Source organism: Cervus elaphus, chromosome 12 (assembly GCF_910594005.1).
Source record: "Cervus elaphus chromosome 12, mCerEla1.1, whole genome shotgun sequence".
Lineage (NCBI taxonomy): Eukaryota > Metazoa > Chordata > Mammalia > Artiodactyla > Cervidae > Cervus > Cervus elaphus.
In genome coordinates, this window is record NC_057826.1 from 34,248,752 (window position 1) to 34,275,608 (window position 26,857).

General features: G+C 36.6%; 2 protein-coding genes across 4 annotated transcripts in view; both read left to right on the plus strand.

The window, feature by feature from the left end:
• DLGAP5 (DLG associated protein 5) overlaps window positions 1-26,857 on the plus strand; it is a 45,363-nt gene that overhangs the window by 8,085 nt on the left and 10,421 nt on the right. For 2 of the 3 annotated variants that reach the window (XM_043919590.1, XM_043919591.1), the window contains exons 4-13: window positions 6,291-6,353; window positions 7,415-7,499; window positions 7,590-7,709; window positions 9,910-9,980; window positions 11,510-11,784; window positions 12,530-12,654; window positions 13,030-13,159; window positions 15,212-15,297; window positions 16,063-16,223; window positions 23,555-23,647. In XM_043919590.1, the coding sequence (XP_043775525.1) occupies window positions 6,291-6,353; window positions 7,415-7,499; window positions 7,590-7,709; window positions 9,910-9,980; window positions 11,510-11,784; window positions 12,530-12,654; window positions 13,030-13,159; window positions 15,212-15,297; window positions 16,063-16,223; window positions 23,555-23,647 (1,209 nt within the window). Of the gene's footprint in view, window positions 1-6,290; window positions 6,354-7,414; window positions 7,500-7,587; window positions 7,710-9,909; window positions 9,981-11,509; window positions 11,785-12,529; window positions 12,655-13,029; window positions 13,160-15,211; window positions 15,298-16,062; window positions 16,224-23,554; window positions 23,648-26,857 lie in introns of all 3 variants that reach the window. The other variant, XM_043919592.1, reaches the window with a different exon arrangement.
• Window positions 7,990-8,673, plus strand: LOC122704699 (low molecular weight phosphotyrosine protein phosphatase). Its single transcript, XM_043919594.1, has one exon. It carries the CDS (start codon window positions 8,017-8,019, stop codon window positions 8,491-8,493), a length of 477 nt encoding a protein of 158 aa, XP_043775529.1. The 5' UTR covers window positions 7,990-8,016; the 3' UTR covers window positions 8,494-8,673.

The following is a 26,857-nucleotide window of genomic DNA, read 5'->3' on the forward strand; positions in this document are numbered from 1 at the left end:
ATACAGAGAAATAGTTGCTTTTAACTGGTATTTTCTTTAAGAGATTAGATGACTAAAATAATCATTTCCCTGAGTCCCCTAGTTGATAGGGGTGGAAATGACACAATAGTAACTCTGAAGATGAAAACAGAGTCTCTTGATGTAACTGCTGGTAGGTTGAGATTGGATAAAACCAGGGGAGAGATTGGAAAAAACCTGGTAGAGTCAGGCTAAAGAGTGAATGCTGTGCCAGAGTATTTGGCATTTATCTTATAGGATATGCAGAGTTAAGGGAGGCTTATAAATGAGATTGTACTGTTATCAAACTAATATTCAGGAAGATTACCTTGCCTTGAGGGTTATAGTCTAGAAAGGCAAGCTTTTAAAGATGGCAAGACCAGTGGTGAATCATATATTATGACTATTCTGTATACATAGACTAGGTGAAATGAGGTAAGTGGACTGGGCCGTTGGTTTAAAAAGAAGAAATAGGTTTAAGACATCATTTTTTCAGAGCTATAATTGACATAAATCTCAGGTGTGCATCATAATGAGTCATTATTTGTATACATTATAAGATGACCACCGTAATTAGTTAACATCTATCACCACACATAGTTACAAAATTTTTTTTCTCGTGATGAGAACATTTAAGGTCTACTCTTGACAATGTTCAAACATACAGTATAGTATTATTAACTGTAGTCACCATGCTGAATACTATATTCCCAGGACTGACTTATCTTTAAAACTGGAAGTTTGTACTTTCTGACTACATTCACCCTTTTTGCCCAACGTGCACCTCTGACAACCACCAGTCTCTTCTTCTTTTTTTTTTTTTCAGTTTAGTTTAATTAATTTATTTGGCTGCACTGGGTCTTTAGTTATGGCACATGCAGGGTTGTTATGGCACAACATCTTTGTTGTGGCGTGTGGGATCTTTAGTTGTAGCATTCCAACTCTTACCTGTGGCATGCTAGATCTAGTTCCCCGACCAGGGATCACACCTGGGCCCCCTGCATTGGGAACACAGAGTCTTAGCCACTGGACCCTCAGGGAAGTCCCCCACCAGTCTGTTCTTTAGGAGGTTGGGTTTTTTATTATTATTTGTTTAAACTTCCAAATATAAGTAAGGTCATATGGTATTTGTCTTTCTCTGGCTTATTTGTTTAAACTTCCAAATGTAAGTAAGATCATATAGTATTTGTCTTTGTCTGACTTATTTCACCTAGCATAATGCCCTCAATGTCCATTCATGTTGTCACAAAAGGCAACATTTCCTTCTTTTTTCATGGCTGAATAATATTAAAAACACACACAAATGGACTATTAGTTTCTTTATTCACTCATCCATTGATGGACACTTAGCTATTATAAATAATGCTGCAGTGTACATGGGGGTACATATATCTTGAGTCATTGTTTTCAAAGTACCCCAGAATTGGAAATGCTGGATCATACGATAGTTCTAGTTTTAATTTTTTGAGGGTCTTCCATACTATTTTCCATAGAGGCTGCACCAATTTACATTGACAACAGTGTAGTAGGGCTCCCTTTTCTCCATATCCTCACCAACGCTTATTATTTTTTGTCTTTTTGATAATGGCCTTTCTAACGTGTCATATAAGACATCTTAAGAGATAAATTTGACAGGACTGGTGATCTCAAGTAAGTAGTGAGAGGTAAAGGATGTTGAAGAGTTAAAGGTGATTGTTCTGAAGATAATAGTTTGAGCAATAATACAAGTTTTATAAAAGGCTCTAGGTTTGTCCACCTCAGTTCAACTAACTCAAATTCATGTTTATTTTATGATTGAGTAATATTTCATTGTATATAGGTACCATAACTTCTTAATCCATTCATCTGTCGATGGACATCTAGGTTGCTTTCATGTCCTGGCTGTTGTAATTAAGTGCTTCAGTGAATACTGGGATACATGTGCCTTTCTGAATTACAGTTTTCTCAGGGTATATGCCCAATAGGAGGATTGCTAGAAAAATGATACAGATGAACCTATTTTCAGGGCAGGAATAGAGATGCAGATGTAGAGAACAGACTTGTGGACACAGCAAGGGAAGAAAAGGGGGGATGAATTGAGAGAGGAGCATTGAAACATATACATTACCATGTATAAAATAGATAGCTAGTAGGAAGTTGCTGTGTAACACAGGGAGCTCAGCCTGGTGCTCTGTGATATACTAGGGGGTGGACAGGAGGGTGGGGTGGGGGGAGGCTCGAGAGGAAGGGGATATACATATACGTATAGCTGATTCATGTTGTATGGGAAAAAAATAATGTTACAAACTTTGCTGCTGCTAAAAGAGATGAGGAAGGCAAGAAAAGGAACAAGCTTAAGTGGGTGAATATTAATAACCTTTTAAAAAAATCCTATTTGGAAATCAGGCTAGAGACTCATGCTAAGATGTGGATTTAGGATGTGATATTAGGAGTTAAGTTAACTTAATGTGATATTAAGTTGTAGGACTAAATGAAACCACTCAGTAAGAATATGTACAATTATCTGAGTGAGGTCTAGAGAACAGCTTCAGGTGGGCAGTGATAGGTTGAAAAGGACTGATCAGATGACAAGAGATTAAATGCTAAAGGAAAGGGTGATGTAAAGAGAATGATTAATAAGTCAAGGATGAAGTTTGACATATACCCCAGTGTTCATTGCAGCACTATTTGCAATAGCCAGGAAACAACTTAGATGTCCATTGACAGATGAATGGATAAAGAAAATGTGGTACATGTATATACAATGAAATATTACTCAGCCATAAAAAGGGGTGGATTTGAGTCAGTGGTAGTGAGGTAACAAGACCCTGTTATACAGAATGAAGTAAGTCAGAAAGAGAAAAGACAAATATATTAATGCATTTATATGGAATCTAGAAAAATGGTACTAATGAACCCATTTGCTGGGAAGGATTGGAGACACAGATGTAGAGAACAAACTTGTGGACACAGCGGGGAAGGAGAGGGTGAGATGAATTGAGAAAGTAGCACTGACATAAATACACTATCACATGAAAGCAGATAGCTGGTGGGAAGTTGCTGTATATAACCCAGGGAGCCCAGCCAGGCGCTCTGTGATGGCCTGGAGGGCGTGGCGTGGGGGCAGAGAAGGGAGCCGCATGAGGGAGAGGAGATACATATATATGTATATGTATATATATATATAATTATCATTGTTATATGGCAGAAACCAACAACATTTTATTTTTTTATTTTTTTTATTTTTTTTTTTTAAATTTTTTTATTAGTTGGAGGCTAATTACTTCACAACATTTCAGTGGGTTTTGTCATACATTGATATGAATCAGCCATAGATTTACACTTATTCCCCATCCCGATCCCCCCTCCCACCTCCCTCTCTACCCGATTCCTCTGGGTCTTCCCAGTGCACCAGGCCCGAGCACTTGTCTCATGCATCCCACCTGGGCTGGTGATCTGTTTCACCATAGATAGTATACATGCTGTTCTTTTGAAACATCCCACCCTCACCTTCTCCCACAGAGTTCAAAAGTCTGTTCTGTATTTCTGTGTCTCTTTTTCTGTTTTGCATATAGGGTTATCGTTACCATCTTTCTAAATTCCGTATATATGTGTTAGTATGCTGTAATGTTCTTTATCTTTCTGGCTTACTTCACTCTGTATAAGGGGCTCCAGTTTCATCCATCTCATTAGGACTGGTTCAAATGAATTCTTTTTGATGGCTGAGTAATATTCCATGGTGTATATGTACCACAGCTTCCTTATCCATTCATCTGCTGATGGGCATCTAGGTTGCTTCCATGTCCTGGCTATTATAAACAGTGCTGCGATGAACATTGGGGTGCACGTGTCTCTTTCAGATCTGGTTTCCTCAGTGTGTATGCCCAGAAGTGGTATTGCTGGGTCATATGGCAGTTCTATTTCCAGTTTTTTAAGGAATCTCCACACTGTTTTCCATAGTGGCTGTACTAGTTTGCATTCCCACCAACAGTGTAAGAGGGTTCCCTTTTCTCCACACCCTCGCCAGCATTTATTGCTTGTAGACTTTTGGATAGCAGCCATCCTGACTGGTGTGTAATGGTACCTCATTGTGGTTTTGATTTGCATTTCTCTAATAATGAGTGATGTTGAGCACCTTTTCATGTGTTTGTTAGCCATCTGTATGTCTTCTTTGGAGAAATGTCTGTTTAGTTCTTTGCCCATTTTTTGATTGGGTCATTTATTTTTCTGGAATTGAGCTGCAGGAGTTGCTTGTATATTTTTGAGATTAATCCTTTGTCTGTTTCTTCATTTGCTATTATTTTCTCCCAATCTGAGGGCTGTCTTTTCACCTTACTTATAGTTTCCTTTGTAGTGAGAAACCAACAACATTTTAAAGCAATTTCCTCCAATTAACAAGTAAATTTAAAACTTAAAAAAAGATAAAATTTGAACAGATCAGTTAGACTGTAGATTAGGTAGTCTGGTGCTTTGCAATTTAAAGATACATATAAACGATCTCATTGACTATATACTCATTCCTGATTTAAGTAAGAATTGAATAATATAAAGCCCGAAGATACAGTTTCTTTTTTAGGCCTCATGAATCTCAATAATTCATTTGACAGATCTTTGATTATTTACTCTGTATGATCTTAGGGTAATGTAGAAGATACCAAAATTAATAGAATGTAGTTCAAGTGGAAAGATATAGATAAATATATTCTATATATTAGAGGAAGGAGAGACTGTTTTCATTGGAGGAACATCAGAGAAGACATCTTGGAAGGGATTAGACTTAAGCTGTCTTTTCAAGAATATATAGGATGCCATTCATTGGTCTCGCAGAAGGAAATGGCACCCCACTCCAGTACTCTTGCCTGGAAAATCCCATGGACGGAGGAGCCTGGTAGGCTGCAGTCCATGGGGTCGCTAAGAGTCTGCATAGGAGAAGGCAATGGCAACCCACTCCAGTAGTCTTGCCTGGAGAATCCCAGGGACGGGGAAGCCTGGTGGGCTGCTGTCTATGGGGTCACACAGAGTCAGACACGTGACTTAGCAGCAGCAGCAGCAGCATTCATTGATCTATACTGTAAACAAATTTTAAAATATGATAAATATGTGTAAGAGGAACAAGAGACCTATCATTGTGTTAAATAGTATGATTCAGTGAGGAGTCAATAATTGTTCTTCATTTTGTTCAGGCAATAGCCATTGCTGAATTTTAATCCCTTTAAGTACTGTTAAGAAAAGCCTAATTTCTTTAGCACTAGGTTTTCATTGAGATTTGGAGAAGAAAAATGACTTCTCATCTAGAGAAGTCTGATTATGCTTCTTAAGAAATTTTATAGAGTTGATAAATACCTTATAATTTTTCAATCTTCTCAATTTTTTCCCACATTTTTTGATCAGGTCTCCATTTTCTTACTGACAATGAACAGCTGTGTGATCATGAGATTTGAAGGCAGATTGTCAAAGCTAGGGGAAGTAAGCTGTACAGTGCAGCTGTACAGTTTCTTTTCATAAACAGAAAAAAAAAGATCCTAGTACTCAAGTTTGTTCGTCTGTGTGCTGTCGCTCAGCTGTGTGCGACTCTTTGTGACCCCATGGATTGTCATCCGCCAGGCTCCTCTGTCCATGGAATTTTCCAGACAAGAACACTGGAGCAAGTTGCCGTTTCCTACTCCAGGGAATCTTCCCAGATTGTTCATCTACCCCATTCCAAATATGTCCCGCTAATCATACAAATGAGGATCCTAATAACTTTGAAAATATGCTTTGAAATTTCTTCTCTTTCCTCATTGAAAAATATGAGTAAGTTTTAGAGCTATTAAACATATTTTAAATCAAACCAGAACCAGAAAAAATAGTAATTTAGGGAGTTCCCTGGCAGTCCAGTGGTTAGAACTTGGTGCTTTCACTGCTGGGGCTAGGATACAATCCCTTTTCAGGGAGCTAAGTTCCCGCAAGCTGTGCAGCATGGCCAAAAAAACACACAAAAGTTAAAAAAAGAAAACCAGTAAGTTAGCAAGTATCTTTTAGCCATAAATGATTAATATAAAAATATAAATTTAAAATTAAATATTTTTTATTTATAACTTTAAAATGAGAACTTTGGACTTCGCTGGCAGTCCAGGGATTAAGACCCCGAGCTTCCAATTCAGGAGGTGAGGGTTTGATCCCTGGTCAGGGAACTAAGATCCCACATGGCATGCTGTGCAGCTGCTCAAAAATAAATAAATAAAATGGGAGCTTTATTTCATGAGACATAGAAGTACATTTTGCAGTTTATTTAATATATTTTTTAAACTTTATCTCCTTTTGACTGTTTTAAGGCCGTTCCATCTTCTGTACGGATTACAAGGTCAAAGGCCAGAGACCAAATGGAGCTGACTAAGGTACAGTTGGTAGTTTAGTAGGTCACTGTTACTAAAATGACAAATTGTACTTTTTTTCTGAGTAAGTAAATTTATTTTTAATTTAATATCAGCTTTAAGCAATAGTGATTATTTTCTCAGAGTTAATAGTACCAGAATAAATGCTACTGTATGGTGACAGAGCAGATTTGGCTACGTGCCAAGGAAACAGTCACTTAAAATATTTTGCACAGACATCCTTTATGAGATCTATACTAAACTCTGTGACACATTCTTTTTTTATTTACTGGGCTTTTATTATGTATTCCATGTCACCATGAAGCACAGATAGAAATATAAAGCACATAGGGTGAGTTTTATAAATTTATGGGTCTTCAAAACACTGTTATGGATAAAGTTACTATGAGAATTACTAAAGTCAAGTCAAGTGGGCAAGGAGAAAAATAGTGTGCTTCTTTGTCAGGTGAGGAAGCTGTTTCATGTAGTTACTGAATCTGAGTGACTGTCACGTTCCTCTAGGCTCTAGGATATAATAGTGAATAAAACAAACAAAATTTCCTGTTTTCAAGGACTTTACATAACACATAGTGTTAAAAAAAAAAAAAAGAACCATGAGGTGTGTCAGATGGTCAGAAGTATTATGGGGGAGATGAAAGAAAAGAAAGAATGGAGATGGAGAGTTTTGAAGTAGGTGTAGGGTAGAATTTTGATCATGCCTCACTGAGATGGTGGCAGTTTAAATGCAGTTTTTCAAGAAGTAGAAGAGTGAGTTGTGGGGAAGAGCTTTCTTCCAGGGGAGGAATTTTCTAGATAAAAAGATACCTGTTGTGTTTAAGGAGTCTCAGAAGATTATAGTCAGTTATTTTTTTAATAGTTTTTCTAAATTCTGGGATTCTGAAAAAGTTTGTTAGGAAATTTATGTAATGGAAAACTTTTTTCTTCATCTCATTTAGGGTAGTGGATATTTTGCTGGTTCGTTTACAGTATCATATTTCAAATGAGGTGTCAGTTTACACCTTAAAAATGTGGTTTGGTTCATTATGCAATTAAATCACCTAATTAATACCTTATCTTTTAAATAGAGTGATAATGGGATTGATGTTCGAGCAAGCCGACCTGGTCAAAGACAGACTTCTGAAAAGAAAGTGTTGGACAAAGAGAAAAAAGGTAGAAATATTGGCAATTTTTGTAAGTTCTGATATTGCCACAATAATTTAAAACCACCAAAAGCATTCGGTTTTATTTTTTTTCCCACAGCTGTACAACCTGTAATGCTGCCAGTGAGAATGACTCGATCATCTACTCAAGCAGCAAAGCAGATTGTCAAAGAAATCCCGTCTACAGCAGCAAGAAAGCCAGAGACAAGGGCTATTAATGGTAAGAACAATTTCTTGATCAGTGACTGAACTAGCATTATGTTTTGATCCTTGAGGGTTTTTGTGTTCAGTTTTTAAGATCATTATATACTTCTTTGAGTAGGACAGGAGGAAATGGGAGATTCTAACTCCTGAAGGCAGGTTTTGTGCCCTGATAATCCTGTTAGCACACAGTGGGTGCTCAAATGTTGAAATGCTGAATTGGTGTAAGCAGTGATTCAAAGAGAAAAATTAATGGCCCCAATAAATTACAGTCCATCATTTGGTGGATTGCAGTGTAATCATTTAAGAACAAGGTATGGGGGAAGATGGCTGAGCAGGTGACCAAGTCGGTGCTGTTCGTGTGTCTGGGTAACATCTGTCGATCACCCATCGCAGAAGCGGTTTTCAGGAAACTTGTAACTGATCAAAACATTTCAGATAATTGGAGGATAGACAGTGCAGCAACATCCACGTATGAACTAGGAAACCCTCCTGATTATCGGGGGCAGGCTTGCATGAAGAAGCATGGTATCCCCATGAGTCACGTTGCCCGACAGGTTACCAAAGAAGACTTTGCCACTTTTGATTATATACTATGTATGGATGAGAGCAATCTGAGAGATTTGAATAGAAAAAGTAATCAAGTTAAAAACTGCAGAGCGAAAATCGAACTACTCGGGAGCTATGATCCACAAAAACAACTTATCATTGAAGATCCCTATTATGGCAACGACGCGGACTTTGAGACCGTCTACCAGCAGTGCGTGCGGTGCTGCAGGGCCTTCCTGGAGAAGGTCCGCTGACCAGGCCGTCCCGCTGTGGCCCAGGCTCGTCCCCCCAGGCCATGTGTCAACTGTCAACAGTGTCCCTTCCGAGCCAAGGCCGCAGCCCTCCCTTCAGCTTACTCGCTGTTTCTCACCTGACAAAGTAATTGTAGATGGAAATCAGTCTTTGTGTTTAGCAAAAGAGTAAATAAAAAATCTCTGATTCAGATAGTTTATGGGGTAAGAGTTCCTTAGACTTTGCCCCAGTTACAAACCTCCCACTTTGCCCCAGTTACAAAATCAGTGGAACAGTCGAAATAGTGGAGCAGCACAGTAAAACATGATGAAGTGAATAAGACGTCCCTCCAGCAACCCGCACTACCTCTCCCTCCGGACGGGCCCCTGCCTGCACTACCTCTCGATGCCAGGGCCTGGCATCCAGCGACGCTGGTCGAGTGTCACGCACTCACAGTGCCCACGCGTGTATTTTCAGGACAGGAAGGAGGGAGATTTGTGGGATTCACCTTTAGCACCTTCACTCCTTCTTAGTTTGTGTCTGTGTAGCTTATTTCATAAGGAAGTCAGCTTATTTGTTCCCATTTGAACCCGTTTGCCTCTGGAAATGTAATTATATCCAGGAGAAGTGTGTGCTGGTTTATCTTATGGTCAGTTTGGGGACTGTGTCTGCTTCTACATGCATATAATTGCCTGAATGCCAATTATAGATCACCTTGTGTGGGAAAAAGTATTAAGTTGGAAAAAGTCCTTTTATGTTGGAATACTTAAATATTGATATATTAAGCATTCTTTTGTCAGTGCCTGGTTGTAGGGAAATATACATAATTTGTGTGCACTTTGAAATAACTGATCTAAAATTCATATGAATGTATGTCAGACAAAATTGTTCTCAAATAAACTGGGGAAATTAGAAAAAAAAAAAAAAGAACAAGGTATGAAAAAGCACTTAATGACATGGTTAATGATATTAAGTGGGCAAAGAGAAACAGTTAAAATCCTGAACAGTATGATCGAAATTCTATAATGAAATAGGTATGTGAATGTGAACTTTGGAAAATCATATTCTGCAGTGTCAACAGTGATTACCACTGAGTAATGTAAACTTTAGTAAAATTTTTGTTTTTGTGCTTTTTACAATTTTTTCTAATTTTCTGTAATAAATATGTATTTTATATTTAGAGGCAAAAGGTAAAATACCTTAACACCTTTTGTTTTGTTTTGAAAACAGATGGCCTATACTTGAAACAGGATATTTCATCTCTTTTTATCCTATTTTCTAATATGATTTTTTATCATAACCTCCTTTAAGCTGTACATTTCTATTAAGCCTTTTTTCCTTTCCCAAATTACCTAGTACTTTTTTTTTTTAACTTGTACTTTTAATGCAGCATTTTTTTATCTAGTCAAAATGGGTGTCTTATTTCACTTTTATTTTAGGTAATGAAGCAGACAGAAAGGCACCAAATCAAGGAAAACCTGCCAAAAAGATAGGAACAAAACTTGACAAGGTAGAGTATAAACATGTTTATCTCTAGATACTTTGAAAATCTCATTGCTACTTTCATAAAATGGAAATTAAGCATATAGAACTGCTTCAAGAAGTTGACTTGCCTTGTGTCTTAAAACCTCTTGAACCATAAAGAAGCGTCAGGAGGTTTTACTCGTTTTTCAGGTGCCTTATCCTCAGAGTTTTATAGTTAGAGAAAGCATAATTTGGTTAACAGGAAATAGAGAAAAGTGATAGAAACACAGCTGACAGAAACCTTCATGTGGGAACTCGCTAAGAGAGGATAGAGTAGGGTGAAATGTATTGACTTTGGATTCACTTAGGCCTGAGTCTGAATATTGTCCTATTAGCTATATAACCTTGGGCAAGCTATGAATTTGTTTTCCCATCTCCAGTACATAATACCTACAAAAGAGTAGTTTTAAGAACGAAATACTCTAATGTTTATGACAGTGTCTAGCATAGTACCTTATAGGGTCTTCAGAAAAGAGTCACCATTTTGAGGTCCCAATGCCTTGGTTTATAATCAATGCTATAGTTCCTTAACCTTAAAAAAGAAAGTTATACCGAAGTATAAGAAATGTGGCTATGTTGTACAGCAGAAACTAATACAACATTGTAAAGTAATTATACTCCAGTTAAAAATTTAAAAATTAAAAAAAAGTGTGGCTAGATTCTTAACTGAAAATTAAAAATCAGAAATGTAAAATCCTCTAAAAATTTTGTTTGTACGGGTGGGTGAAATGTGTAAAGGTTGTCAAAAGTTACAAACTTCCAGTTACAAAGTAAGTACGGTCTGGGGATGTAATAACATGGTGACTATGGTTAATAATACTGTGTTGTATATTTGAAAGTTGCTAAGAGGATAGGTCATAAAATTCTCATCATAAGAAAAGAAATTTTAACTATGTGTGGTGACAGATGTTCATAAACTTATTGTCTAGATCACTTTGCAATACATACAAATATCAAATCATTATGTTGCATGCCTAAAACTAGTATCAGGTTATTTTTACAAAAAATCAAATAATTAAATTGACAAAGAAAATAAGCATCACATTATATTTGGTTAATCTCACTATGTCACATTGAAAGATATTTTTTTCATAGGATAAATTTATTTATAATCAAGGTTATTGTAAAAGAGGATTTGTTCCTTGACAATAATAGTCATCCAATAAACACTGGATTTCTGATTCTCAAATCATTGTAATTATCAACATAATTTAAATAAAAAGTGGGTATTTGTTAGTTGGGTAATTTTTCCACCTTAGTTTTCATATATTTTAATTTGCCATAATACCTAAAATCTATTATTTAGTCTTTTAATGAGGATTGGTTCTCTCTTTCTGGATCATAGTTAGCTGGTCTACTGATTTCATATTTGCATTTAACTGTATTTATTTTTCTTTCTTAAATTACGTACATGGGACACATATCTCAACTCTAATATTTTCAGACTTGTAAAAATTGGCTTGAATATATCCCCAGGAGAGAAATTCTCACTCTATTCTGTTTCCTTCCATCTAGGTCATTTCTTTTAAAGTTGATAATGAAGAAAATACTTTGGATTCACAAACCAGGGCAACAAATGGAATGAATACAGATGGAGTCTTATCAAAAATGGAAAATTTATCTAAGACAAACAGTGCAAAAATGAAAGGGAAGAATTCCTTTGCACCTAAAGATTTTATATTTCAGCCACTAGATGGTCTGAAGACCTATCAAGTAACACCTATGACTCCCAGAAGTGCCAGTGCTTTCTTGACACCCAGTTATACCTGGACCCCGTTAAACACAGAAGTGTAAGAATTTAAAGTTAATAATGAATTCTTTGCTAAGATGGTTAACAAGCACCTTTCTTAGATTTGTCCTGTGCTTTTTAAAGGTTAATGTTTAGTTAGTAAATTATGTATATGTATTTATATTATAAATCATGAAAATTTGGTCTTTTAAAAAAATTCTTCAAAAGGGTACAGTAATGTACTAGACAGTTTTACCATTTCCTATACATTGTTTTTATCAGTATTTTCATGGTACTCTTTGTGGGGTTTTTTTGCTTTTAATAAGTGATCTTTTTATAAAGACTTAGAAATAAATTTTTAGGAGAAAGAAACTGTAATACTGTAGCTCAGAAATGGTTTGGGGTTTTTTGTCTTTTTGCTGACTGTTACTTTAGAAAAATTACCTGTAAAGACAAAAATAATTAACTTGCAAAGTGAGGGAAAATCAGTTGGAATCTTTAATAGAAACAGCATGGTTGTTTTGCAAAGACTGGCTGGCACCAAATTTACTAGAAACTGCTCAGCAGCATGCAAAATTATAGAGTGCTTATGTTCCATGAAGAGATCTTTGTAATCTTTGGATCTCATAATTAGTAAAGACAGACGTTCCCACTATAGGTGTTTAAATGTGTCCAGAATAGACACATTTAAAAAAATTAGAAATATATTTCTATTTAATCCCAGATTTTTAAAAAGCAACATCATTTTGAAATCTTTTCACATGAGGGTCATGTTTTAAGAAGTATATTTTTACTATTGTTTTTAGTGATAAGACTGAAGCAACAAAAGAAATCTTGGCACAAAAATGTAAAACTTTCTCTGCCAAAGCAGTACCTCAAGATTCAAGTAAATCACAGTGTCCTTTGGGTTCTCTAACAGTTTGGAGTAAAGGTATTGAATTTTAATTAATTTTTTACTTGCTTTTCTGAATTGTGATTTATCAGGTTTATTAGCCCTTTTCAACATATAACCCAGGAATGTGATCTCAGGGTCAGGAAAGATGGGCAGACATGGGGGAAAATATCTGGAGAGAGAGAGAGAGTTGGAATGAGGAGTACAGACTGAGAAAATAAATGTGAGTTTGAAGAGATGAATATTGGGAGGCACTTTAGAGATATGTGGTGAATGGAATCTTTAAGTAAGAGATAAAATTTGAAAATTCACATTGAAAAAATTGTAAGATTTAAACAGATTTGTCTTATGGGGAACATCATTTTGTGAGTGGCTGCTTTGAAATTTATATGTAATATTTTCTTTAATCTATAGAACATGTCTCAAATAAAAATGAAACTACTAATGAAAATTCAAATAGCCTTTCAGTAAAAGAAGAAGTCCCATCACTTGAAGTAAATGAAGATCAGTTATCTCAGCCACAACATGATGTGCCATATTTCAGGTTTGTCCATTTGTTCCAAGTATAAGAATTTCGTATTCACGTGTAGACAATTAAAACCAAGATTAAACTATTTTTAGCCTGAATGTAATAGATGAATTGGGGGAAACTGAATTCCGGTGATTTTCATTTATCTTTTAAATTTTAATAATTTTTTTTTCACTAACTAGTTCCCAGTTCAAAAGGTAGTAAAAGATACAAGTGAGAAGTCTTTTTCCCAAATCTGTCTCACAGGGGATAGTTCGAACCTTCCACAGAGGCAAGTGTTGTTCATTTCTTGTGAATACTTCCAGAGTTAGATAATGCATATGTAGAATAACAAACATTTTTTCTTTTTTGTAATATAAACAATAGCATGCTGTTTTGTTTCATGTATTGTTAACTGTAACAGACATTCCATTTCAGTACTTAAAGAGCTTTCTCATGTTACTTAGAGTGTGTGTTTTCCTTTTTTTTTTTTTTGAGTGTGTGTTTTCTAAAGGTCACATAGTATCCAATAATGTGGATATACCATAATTTATTAAATAAGTCCCTGTTGCTGATTATTTACATTGGGTTCAATCTAGTACTATTATAATCAAGGCTGCAAAGAACAACCTTGTATATATTTCAGTTCTCTCATGTGCAAATATACGAGGACCTCAGTTTGCATTCCCTCCAGCATGGTATGAGAGTTCCTACTTTCTCATACCTCCCCACCCCCCAAAGAACCAAATTACAGTTTATTTTTAAAAAAAAAATGGATAGGAGGCTCAGTGTCCCATCAACTCATGAGAGAGGATTATGTTTCTCTAACTCTGAATTGAAAATTAAGTTCCTGTTTGGGGAACTTAAACATGTCACCTAAATGCCTTGGAAACATATCAGAGGCGTGCATTTTGAGAAAGGCCTTTATATTCCACATTATACAGAAAATTATTCTACAATTTTTCGATGAATATAGCAAGAAAATTCCCATACCATTTCCAATACAATATTAACAATTTTTGAACTTTACCAATCAAATAAATAAAAATATTATCTTACTCTAGTTTTATTTATTTTTTATTTATTTTCCTTTTTTTGGCATGAGATCTTAGTTCCCTGACCAGGGATCAAACCGTCAGTCTTAAGCACTGAGACCCCAGGCAACTCCCTTTCCTGTTGTTTTAATAGTCATTCTTTCTCTCATGAATGAGTATCTTTTTATATGTTTGGGAACCACTTCAGTTGTTTTTAGAGTATAATGTTTTGGTATTGTAAGGTCTTTTAGAGGTTAACTAGTCTATTGTGTTGTTCAGCTGAAACATTGAGATGATAAGCAATTTACCCAACTAAATAATGTCAGATCTAAGTCAGGTCTCCTCTCTCATTAATTAAGCTGTTCTCTGTTGCCATTTATTTAAACAGCTAAGTTTGTCTTCTAAGAAAAACTCTCCTCAGTTTTCCTGCTCAGATGTTTTTGTAAAGAAGCATACTAAGTTTACCTTAAGCCAGGGTTTCTTAACGTTGGCGCTATTGACATTTTAGGCTGCCTAATTCCTGTTGTGGGGTCTTCTGCATTATAGGTTGTTTTGTAGCATCCCTGGCCAGCAGCACTCCTCTAGTTCATGATTATCAAAAAGGATTCTAGAGAGTGCCAAATGCTGCCTGGTAGGAAAAATTGACCCCACTTGAGAATGCCACTGTCTTTGGATAAGCAAAGCCAAGTAGAATCTGTAAGGCCTTATCACTGTAATTTGAGACTTAACAGCTTTTAGCTTCATCTTATTCACTCTTGGCAATTGGGTTGGTCATAGTTCCATGGAAAATAACTAAGAGCAGAACTAAGGAATGTCTAATTCTTTCTTCTCAGCATTTGAAAATAAGAACAGAAATAACTGGAAATATTAGCTTGAAAAATGGGCTCTTAGCATTAACCATCCACTTAAGTTTTAGGTGTAGAAGGATGGACATAGAATATCAATGTGTATTCATGGATTTTAATATATTGCAGTTCATAAAACAGCTAAGCATCAGCTCTGGGAAATCAATGTTGTGTAAGTGTCATAATGCTAATGTATGTCATCATTGTAGAAATATTCTCCGGTCAGAAACTGAAAAGTTAACTTCACACTGCCTTGAGTGGGACAGAAAACTTGACTTGGACATTCCAGATGATGGTGAGGGAACACTTATATTTTTTTAATGTCTTAGCTTTGTTTATTTTAATATGGTTGCATTTACCTGAAATATAAAAATCTAGTGTTGTCCAACTTTATAGTTTCATTGTTATTCAAAATAGCAAGAATTTTTCATATGACATGTATGTTCACTAATATCTCTGTGCTAAAATGGTACCTAATGTAAAAGATGTAAGTAGATTATTGACTATCATTCCTAAGAGTTAGACATTTGCCAATTTTATTATTAAATGTTTTTTACTGTGATTCCATGAATGGCAACTATGTCTGATATTGCTTAATTATACAAAAATTTTTTTGAATGAAGATTACTCAAATCAATATGGATCAAATTTTCTGAAAAATTCCATAATCTTGCCTATTCAGGAAAGCTGTTTGGAAAAAAAAGTCATTTGTGTGCTGCCAGCTCAAAGTCCTTAGATATTGATGTTGTTTAAGATATTGATGTAAGTTGTTTAAGGTTAAATTCTTATAAAATACAAGGAGAGGTAGAACGCTTTGCTGTGTGGCTGTTGAGTATGAGAATGTATATTGCTAATTTTTAGCAGGAATTGAAATAGATAGTAAATGCTGTGTATTTGTATGACAAAGCTTTGTAGTAGATACTTTTTGTTTTGCTATAAAGTGAGAATTTTATTTTTTAACTGTAGGATATTTGGAATGAGGTCACCTTCTCAGCTGGTTGGATTGCAATAAAGATCTTGTTTTGTCCTTTAACTTTTAAAAACCTTGTATTTCCTCTAGCTAAAGATCTTATTCGCACAGCAGTTGGTCAAACAAGACTCCTTATGAAAGAAAGGTTTAAACAATTTGAAGGACTTGTGGACAATTGTGAATATAAACGCGGTGAAAAGGAGACTACTTGTACAGATCTGGATGGATTTTGGGATATGGTTAATTTTCAGGTGTGTGGTCAAATATTTTGAATATATTAACTTTGAGTCTTTCTTTTTTTTTTATGAGTTAACAGTAATATGTGCTCAGTTGCTAAGTCATGTCTGACTCTTTGCAACCCCATGAACTGTAGCCTGCCAGGCTCCTCTGTCCATGGTATTTCCCAGGCAAGAATACTGGAGTGGGTTGCCATTTCCTCCTCTGGAGGATCTTGTTGACCCAAGAATCAAACCCGAGTCTCCTACAGCTCCTGCATTGCAGGCAGATTTTTTTACCACTGAGCCACTGGAGAAGCCCCTAACAGTAATATAAAAGGGTTAGTAGTAGCTTCTAGGACTAACCTGGTGGCTCAGTGGTTAAGTATCCACCTGCCAATGTAGGAGACACGGATTCAATCCCTGAGCTGGGAGATCCCACATGCCTTGGAGCAACTAAGCCCATGTGCCACAACTATTGAGCCTGTGCTCTAGGGCCTGGGAGCCCCAACTACTGAGCCCACGTGCCCCAACTTCTGAAGCTGTTCTGCCTTAGAGCCCATGAACCTCAACAAGAGAAGCCACTGCAATGAGAAGCCTGCACACCACAACTAGAGAGTAGTCTCTGCTTGCCACAACTAGAGAAAAACCTGTGTGGCAACGAGGATCCAGCACAGCCAAAAATAAATAAAGTTAAGAAAAAAGAAAAGTAGCTTCTTATGTACCTGTAATATTATTGGGTTGGTGCAAACGTAATTGTGGTTTTTCCATTGTTGAAATTTGCTGTTTGATATCGGAATATATTCTTAATAAATATGATTAAGTTATACATCATTTTTTTTTAATATACATCATTTTTAATGCAGATTTCTCACTTTATGTTTTTTCCTGACTTATTACTTGCTGTTTATTTTATATTTATTTTTGACTATGGAGATGATGTTTGACAAAAAGTGAATTTGAGTGATTTATTTTTTATTCAAATTCAAAATGGGTCATAAAGCAGTGGAGACAACTTGCAACATCAACAATGCGTTTGGCCCCAGGAACTCCTAATGAATGTACAGTGCAGTGGTGGTTCAAGAAGTTTTGCAAAGGAGACAGAGCCTTGAAGATGAGGAGCACAGTGGCCAGCCATTGGAAGTTGACAAGAACCAAATGAGAGCAATCATCAAAGCTGATTCTCTTACAACTACAGGAGAAGTTGCTAAAGAACTCAATGATGACCGTTCTCTGGTTGTTTGGCATTTGAAGCATATTGGAAAGGTGAAAAAGCTCAGTAAGTGGGTACCTCAATAGCTTACCACAAATAAAAAATATCATCGTTTTGAAGTGTTGTGTTCTCTTAGAATTCTATGCAATGATGAACCATTTCTCAACCAGACTGTGACATGCAACCAAAAGTGGATTTTATACAACTGGTGATGACCAGCTCAGTGGTTGGACCAAGAAGTTCCAAAGCACTTCCCAAAGCCAAACTCGCACATGGTCACTGTTTGGTGGTCTGCTGCTGGTCTGATCCACTACAGCTTTCTGAATCCTGGTGAAACCATTACATCTGAGAAGTATGCTCAGCAAATTGATGAGATGCACCAAAAACTGCAATGCCTGCAGCTGTCATTGGTTAACAGAAAGGGCCCAGTTCTTCTCCACAATGCCCGACCATACATTGCACAACCAGTGCTTCAAAAGTTGAACGAATTGGACTATGGAGTTTTGCCTCATCCACCACATTTGCCTGACTTTGTAGTCATCTACGGATGTGAGAGTTGAACCATAAAGAAGGCTGAATGTTGAAGAATTTCAAATTGTGGTACTAGAGAAGACTTTTGAGAGTCCCTTGGACAGCAAGAAGATCAAACCAGTCAATTCTAAAGGAAATCAACACTGAATATTCATTGGAAGGACTGATGCTGAAGCTGAAACTCCAATACTTTGGCCACCTTATTAGAAAGGTGGCCAAAGAGCTGACTTATTAGAAAAGACCCTGATGCTGGGAAAGATTGAAGGCAGGAGGAGAAGGGGAGAATAGAGGATGGAGATGGTTGGATGGCATCACCGACTCAACATGAGTTTGAGCAAGCTCAGAGAGATGGTGAAAGACAGAGAAGCCTGGTGTTCTGCAGTCCATGGGGTTGCAGAGAGTGGGACGTGACCTAGCAACTAAACAACAACAACCATATTCACCCAACCTCTTGCCAACCAACTACTACTTCTTCAAGCATCTCAACACTTTCACAATCAGCAGGATACAAAAAATGCGTTCCAAGTGTTCATCAAATCCCAAAGCACATATTTTTATGCTACAGGAATAAGCAAACTTATTTCTTATTGGCAAAAATGTGTTGATTGTAATGATTCCTATTTTGATTAATAAAGATGTGTTTGAGCTAGTTATAATGATTTAAAATTCACAGTCTGAAGCCACACTTTTGCACCAACCTAATAAATGAGATGTTAGTACCTTTATAAACTGTAAAGTGCTGTCAAAATGTGATGACCAATTTCTTCTCCCTCATATAATCAGTGTTTTCTATTTGGGTTGGAAATTGAGTTATATTCAACTGTTGAATAATCTATAATGATTCTACATGTGAGAGAATGAAATCTAGTCTTTAGCAGTTGAGTTCATCTAGCAGTTACTGAGTTCCTTTGTGTGCTAGACATTGTACTAGGAGTTGATAAAATAAGGCACATTTTCTGCCCCAGAGGAATTCCAATCTAATGTAAAAAGTGCTATGAGAGTGGGAATCACTAGGAAGATTAGTAAAGGCATGGGAGGAGATGACAGTTTCCAGCTTCTTGGGCATGTTTTAGAAATAAGTATATAAAACACCATTTCAAGAACCTACAGCCAATAACTATTAAACATTTCAAGAAAGCCTCAAACCTGAAAGAAAGAAGCCAAGAAAAACATAAGAAAGGTATTTGGATGGAGGAAGTGGACCAATCTAGGAAGTATAGTATCCAAATAATAGGGATTCCAGAAAAAGAGTACAGAAAAAATGGGAAATCAATAAAGTGGAACTGGAAGACATGAATTCCAGATTGAAGGCGCCTACTGAGTGCCCGACACTGTGAATCAGAATAGACCCACACCAGTGTACTTCATTAAGTGTAACTGTATAACTCTTGTGATGAAGAGAAAACTCTAGAAGCTTCCAGAGAGAAAACAAGTTTCATATAAAGGGTCAAAGATCAGAATAGCTTTGGATTTCTCAACTGCAACATATAAAACTGGGAAAACAATGCCCTCAAAATTCTAAGGGAGATAATTTTCCAACCTGGAGTTCTGTAGCCAACCAATCAAGTGGATGGGCATTCTCCAAGCACAACAGTCTCAGATACTACCTCCGAAGAACTCTTTTTCAGGAAGCTAAATAAGAATGTGGTCATGTATGGATGTGAGAGTTAGACTATAAAGAAAGCTGAGCGCCGAAAAATTGATGCCTTGAACTGTGGTATTGGAGAAGACTCTTGAGAGTCCCTTGGACTGCAAGGAGATCCAACCAGTCCATCCTAAAGGAGATCAGTCCTGGGTGTTCATTGGAAGGACTGATGCTGAAGCTGAAACTCCAATACTTTGGCCACCTCATGCGAAGAGTTGACTCATTAGAAAAGACCCTGATTCTGGGAAAGATTGAGGGCAGGAGGAGAAGGGGACAACAGAGGATGAGATGGTTGGATGGCATCACCGACTCGATGGGCATGGGTTTGAGTAAACTCCAGGAGCTGGTGATGGACAGGGAGGCCTGGCGTGCTGTGATTCATGGGGTCGCAAAGAGTTGGACACGACTGAGTGACTGAACTGAACTGAAATGAGCAAGTATCTCACAAAAATGAGGGAGTGAACCAAGAATGGGGGAGAAGATGAGTTTGATCCCCAGAAAGAGACCAAGAGAATTGAGGCCGGGGGAAGCCAACAATGTGTGCAGCAAGCTTAGGAAGTAGCAGTTCCAAGCAGAGCAGGGGGTCTCAGGCTCTGCCATACCTGATTCTGGAAAGTGAAACTGAGTAAAATACCTGATTTGTTTTTTAAATTGCATTAAGAAGAGATTTATACTTACTGTGCAGAGTTTAGAATGAATCAATGATAAATATCATACATGAACAACTAAGCAAGTAAAAAGCAAAACAAGAGGACTTCCTGGTGGTCCGGTGGCTGGGACTCTGTGCTCCAATGCAGGGGGCCCAGGTTCGGTCCCCGATTGGGGAGCTGCATCTCTCATGCTGCAACTAGGTGTTTGCATGCCACAGCTAAAAATCTGCTTGCTGCAGCGAAGATCCTGTGTGCTGCAGCTGAGAGGCAGTGCAGCCAAATAAATAAATAATAAATATTAAAACACAAGTCTGGAGAAAAAATGAGTAAAGGAACATAATTGTTTCAATAACTATATGACTCAGATGTGAATAGTATTTTGTTCTTTTTTTTTCTAAGAATTTTTTTTTTTAATGTGGGCCGTTTTTAAAGTCTTTTTTGAATTTATTAAAGTATTGCTTCTGTTTTATGTTTTGGTTTTTTGGCTATGAGGTATGTGGAATCTAAGCTCCCAGACCAGGGATCAAACCCACACCCCCTGCATTGGAAGGCGAAGTCCTAACTGCTGGACCTCCAGGGGAGTCCTGTGAATAGTGTTTATGTAGTCATACTGTAAGCATTACTTTGTGACCAGTTTTTATGTATTTGACAGTTTTCACATTGATGAGTTGGTTCACTAGTATACTTCAGTGATGATCAATTAATTTTGCATTTCCTAGTATTGTTATTAATTTATAGATTTAAAGATATTGGATGTGTTTTCATTGTTTATAGTTACCATCTTTACTGATGCTCATTTCTTAGCTTTGACCATTGGGAGCCTCTTCAACCAATTGGCTGTTGGGACTTTTTTTTTTTTTTGAGTTATATTGAAGTATAATCTACATATCATAAAATTAGCCCATTTCAAGTGTTCAGTTCAGTGATTTTCAATAAATTTACAGAGTTGTACAAATATCACCAAGATCCAAATTTAGAACATTTTTATTATTTAAACATTTTTTATTTGGCCTTACCACTTAGCATGTGGGATCTTAGACCCCTATACAGGGATTGAACCCAGGTCCCAGCAGTGAAAGCACTGGGTCCTAACCATTGGACCACCAGGGAATTCCCAAGAATACTTTTATCACCAAAGAAAGGTTCTCTTTGCCTATCTGCAAATCAATCCACGTTCCCACTCCTAGTCCCCAAGCAACCACTAACCTTGCTGTCTTTGTAGATTTGCCTTTTGTGAATATTTCATATTAAGTAGACTAATACAGTACCTGATCTTTTGTATGTGACTTTTTTCACTTAGCATGATGTTTTTGAGGTTCATCCATGTTGTAGATTGTATCTGAACTTTAACCAACTGATGGATGTTTAGATTGTTTCCACTCTTTGGTGATTATGAAGTCATCTATGAATATTCATATATTGTGTGGATTTATGTTTTTATTTCTCTCGGGTAGATATGTGGAATATTGCTGGATCATATAGTAAATTTATGTTTAACTTTTAAAGAAACTGCCACACTATTTCCCAAAGTGATTACAGCATTTTTCTTACCAGCAGTTGGTGTGTTCCTTTTTTACCATATTCATACTTGTTATTGTCTGTCATTTCTAGAATAACCATCCTAGTGGGTGAGAAGTATCTCGTCATGTAATAGTTTTGATTTGTGTTTCCCTAACGATAATGATGTTAAGCATCTTTTCATGTGCTTATTAGCTGTTCATAATTTTGGGGGTAAAATATCTGGTGAAATATTTTGCCCATTTTTACATTGGTTTGCCTTTATTATGGAGTGGTAAGTGTTTTCAATATATCATGGGCACAAGTCCTTTATCATAAGTATTATTTGTAAATATTTTCTCTCAATTTGTGGCTTGTAATTTTCTAAAAAATTTCTTTTGAAGTGCAGATATTTTTAATTTTGATGAAGTTCAATTTATCAATTTTCTTTTATGTTGGGATCATATCTAAGAACTCTTTTTACTTAACCACAAATCACAAAGTTTTTCTCTTAGGTTTTTTTCTAAAAGTGTTATAGTTTTAGCTCTTACAGCTAGGTCTGTGAGCCATTTGGAATTTTTGGTGTGTGTATGGTGTAGGTAAAAGTCTAAATTCATCTTTTTTCCTGAGGATATAAAATTTTCCCAGTACTGTTTCTTGAAAAGACTGTCTTTTCCTCATTGAACTGCAGTGGCACCTTGTTGAAAATCAGTAATCATAAAGGTAACCCTGAGTCATTTTGACATTTAAATCTTTTTTTGAGAGAGAGAGGTTGAGAGTACTTATGAATATAAATACATAGTAAGGGTACTTGAAGCAAATTTACCAAACTGTTGACAGTGGGTACCTCTTTGAAAGAGATTGGAAATATCAAAAGGATGGGGATATTACTTTGAATTTTTTAAAAGTGAGATTGTATGAAGAGAATGAGAAAGCAAACCACAGACTAGAAGAAAAATAATTTGCAAATGATATATCTGATATTTGATACAAATATCAAAATAAACAAAGAACCCTTAAAACCACCTTTAAAATGGTTTTAAAGTGGAGAAAAGACCTGAGCAGACACCTTGCCAAAGAAGTTATACAGATGGCAAGTAATCATTTGAAAAGATAAAGCTCAACGTCATAGATCACTAAGGAATTGCCAATTAAAACTACTATGAGGTGCCACTGCACGCCTATTAGAATGGCAAAAATCCAAACCACTGACAGCACCAAATGCTGGTGAGCATGGCAGGCATCAGGAACTCTAATTCATTGCTGGTGGGAATGCAAAATGGTACAGCTACTTTAGAAGACAGTTTGGCAGTTTCTCAAAGAACTAGATATGCTCTTATCATGTAATCCAGCAATCTCAGTTCTTGGTGTTTACCCAAATGATTGAAAACATATGTCTACACAAAAACGTGTACACAGATGTTTATAACGTCTTTATTCATAATTGCCAAAACTTGGAAGCAGCCAAGATGTCCTTCAGTAAAAGAATGGATAAATAAACTGTAAAAAAGAGAGAGATAGATTGTGTTCAGATTGTGTAATTTAGGAAATAAAAACATTTAGGATATCTCTCTTAGCATTTTAGTGATCAAAAAGTAATTTAGGAGAGTTATTCATATATGACATCCATTGTGTAGATTTTAGAGGTTTATAAGACAAAAAAGAATAATAAAAAATTTTACCATAAGAGTTTTTTACTTGAATACTGAATTGAGAATGACTTAGTCTAATTTTATGTTGCCATTCTCAATTTTTTTGAAGCTTTGATTTATTAGTTTGTAATTTTAATGTGGTTTTTCATTGATCTGATAAACTTGTGCTTTATTAACAGATAGAAGACGTAAACCAAAAATTTAGCAATCTGACCAAACTTGAGGAATCTGAATGGCAAAACAATAACAATACAAGCAAAAAAGTTTTTCGGGTAAGTCTGTGGGTTTCTAATATAGACTCTTCTACTCTAAAGAATTTTTATTTTCTAGCTTCAAAAACATTTAGCTTCAGATTTTTTTTATCATTTTATAAAATAAGTTTCATATATTGCTTACAATGTCATGATTGTCTTTGAAGAAAGAATAAGGAAATGAACAACACAAAATTCATGATGATTATTTCTGGAGGGAGCAATGATAGGGGCTGTGATGGAATTGGGGCACCCCGAGAGCTTCTGAGGTGCTCAATAGTGGGTATGTGTGTGTGTGTTTTATTCTTTAAATTGTGTTTATACATAGTAGAAGTAAATTATTTATATAATGCTTATTTAGTATGTGCCAGATGTTGTTCCAGGTACTTAACATGTTTTAACTCATTTAATCCTCAACAGTCCTATTGAGGTGGTACTGTTATCTGGGATGTGAGGCCCAGAATAGATTAAGTTACTTGCCCAAGGTGGAGCTAGGTTTCAGGCCAGACTTGCTCATTCCAGAATCCCTGTTTTTATCCAGTACACTGGATTGTGTGTCTCTTTTGAGTGATATATTTCAAAATGAAAGAATATTAAATAGAAAAGAGGAGCAATGACTCTTTAGAATGTCTGTCTTTTTCCCTACATTTTATTTTGTAACATTTCCTATTACTTTTCTCTGTGAAATTCACTTTATCATGATAGATCCCAATGTTATACATTTGTAGATTTTTTCCCTAGTAACGTTTATTTATTTGGCTGTATTGGGTCTTCATTGCTGTGTGAACTTTTCTCTAGTTGTGGTGAGTGGGGCACTACTCTAGTTGCAGTGTGAAGGTTTCTCCTGTTGCAGAGCACAGGCTCTAGGGTATGTGGGTGGGCTTCAATAGTTACAGCACATGGTCTCAGTAGTGGTGGCTTCCAGGCTCTAGAGCACAGGCTCAGTAGTTGTGGCGCACAAGCATAGTTGCTCCATGGCATGTGGGATCTTCCCGGATCAGAGGTCGAACCTGTGTCTCCTCCGTTGGCAGGCGGATTCTTTACCACTGAGCCCCAGGGAAACCTGCTGCTGCTGCTAAGTCGCTTCAGTCGTGTCCGACTCTGTGCGACCCCGTAGACGGCAGCCCACCAGGCTCCCCCGTCCCTGGGATTCTCCAGGCAAGAATACTGGAGTGGGTTGCCATTGCCTTCTCCAAGGGAAGCCTTCTAGTAATGTTTTAAACTCATTGGTTCAGATGAGCACGTCTTAAACCTCCAGTTTTCCTTTTAGATTTTAGAAAAATGCCTGTGGTTATAAAATTAGACTTCTAGATTGGTACTTTATTATGCTGTGTAATCTAGATAAAACTGTTTTGACTCCTTAGGAATTTAAGATGTTAGAGTATTAAAGAAAGCTTTTAATAAAATTATTTTGCTAATTGTTATGACAAGGACTCTAAGGACACTGGCAAAATTAAACAAATGAGTTTTAAATCTACTGAACAATGAAGGATGCTTGAATATTTTGAAGCCACTGTGGATATTTCTTATTGAGTACTTAGTCCTGGAAACATCAGTATCACCAGAGAGGCAAATCATGGCTGTAGCAATACGGCAATATAGCAGAGCCTTGTAATTCTGCATTTTATCACCAGGAGTCTCTCTCCTCCTGCTTTACTTATAAGCTACTGTTAAGCTATGGAACAAATAAGATTTATCTTTTACCTATACTTTGATACCGTTCCCTTCTGATTCCTATTTATTGACTTCTCATTCCATCACTTAGCCTTGCTTTCTACCTTTCCCTCTTTTTTCCATCTGTTTTTAGATATGTTTAGGTGTCTTATCTTTGTTTATGTTAGAAAAAACAAAAACAGCTAAACCTATGAGGTCCACATCTCCCTCTAGTTATCTGTACCTTCCCTTTCTCATTCCCATTTCTTTCTTCCCAGTCACAAAGTTCTCTGTACTCTGTCTTTACTATTTTCATTCCCATTTACCACTCCAGCACACTGCCATTCAGCTTCACCATCTCCAGGCCTCTAGAACAGTTATAACCAAGGTTATTGACCCACTAGTTCTGCAGTTATTAGACACTTAATTATAAAATCTAGTCCCTCTGCATTATTAAATACAGTCTACTTCCTCTTTCTTGAAATTATTTTCTACTGATCTTCCTCCTACCTCTATATCCATTCTTCAGTCATGTTTGCAAGTTTCTGTTCCCACTTGTCCCTTAAGTTTGATACTCAAGTTTCTACTCCAGCTCTCTTCCCTCCTTCCACTTTCTTCATGTGCAGTTGTGCCTACCCTGCAGTGATTCCCAAATCTATATTTCAAACTACACTTACTGCTGACACAGTGATACTTAAAGTATTAAGATATATATAAGCTATATATCCCAAACTGAAATCATCTGCACACACATTGATGTTTCCCTGTTCCAGAGAATGGTGTTACCATCCCTCCAGGGTTCCAAGATGGAAACCTGGTTATCTTCTGTGATCCATTCTGTTTTTCACCATTTCACCCTTGCATGTCTAAAAGATTGCTAAGCCCTCTCAATTCTTCCTCTTAAACATCTCTTGAATCTGTTTACTTTTTTCCATTTTTTCCCCTCCTTAACCTTAACTACTAGCATCTTTTTCCAGTATCACTGCAGTAGTCTCCTTCCTAACTGGCTTGTAACCCTCCAGTCCGTTCTCCAGGCTGGACACAGAGTGAGTGACCTTTCTAAAAGGCAGGTTTGATAATGCTAACCTCCTGCTTAAAACTCATCGGCAATCTCTATTCTTTTGTCCTCTGTGTGAGTGGCCACATGTAAAGGATTCTGATTAGCTGTGCTCACTTCATGCCACCTCCTCTGTTGCTTTTTCACCTCTGATTTTGCAAACATGCCCTTCTCTCTGCCTAGCCCTCCCCTTACCCCATCTCATAGCTCACCTGTCTCTGATTTCAGCTCAGGTGTGACTTCCTGGAAGCCTTTCTTGGTGCCTCTGAAGGTTGATTAATTCATAAATTCAGCCCTCTGAATTTAGTTTTAACATGACATTTATTGTCAGTGTCTTTATCTAGCTCTTCCACTGTGAGGCTGAGAGCTCCTTCAGAGCAGAAACTTGGTCCCTTAACTTTTGATCCCAGCATGTTAGCACATACTAGGAGCTTGATAAGTACATATTGAACATGTTAAATATTTTACATATACTTTATTTGTTTTTCTTATAAAATAATAATGTAAGTGTGAAAGTATTA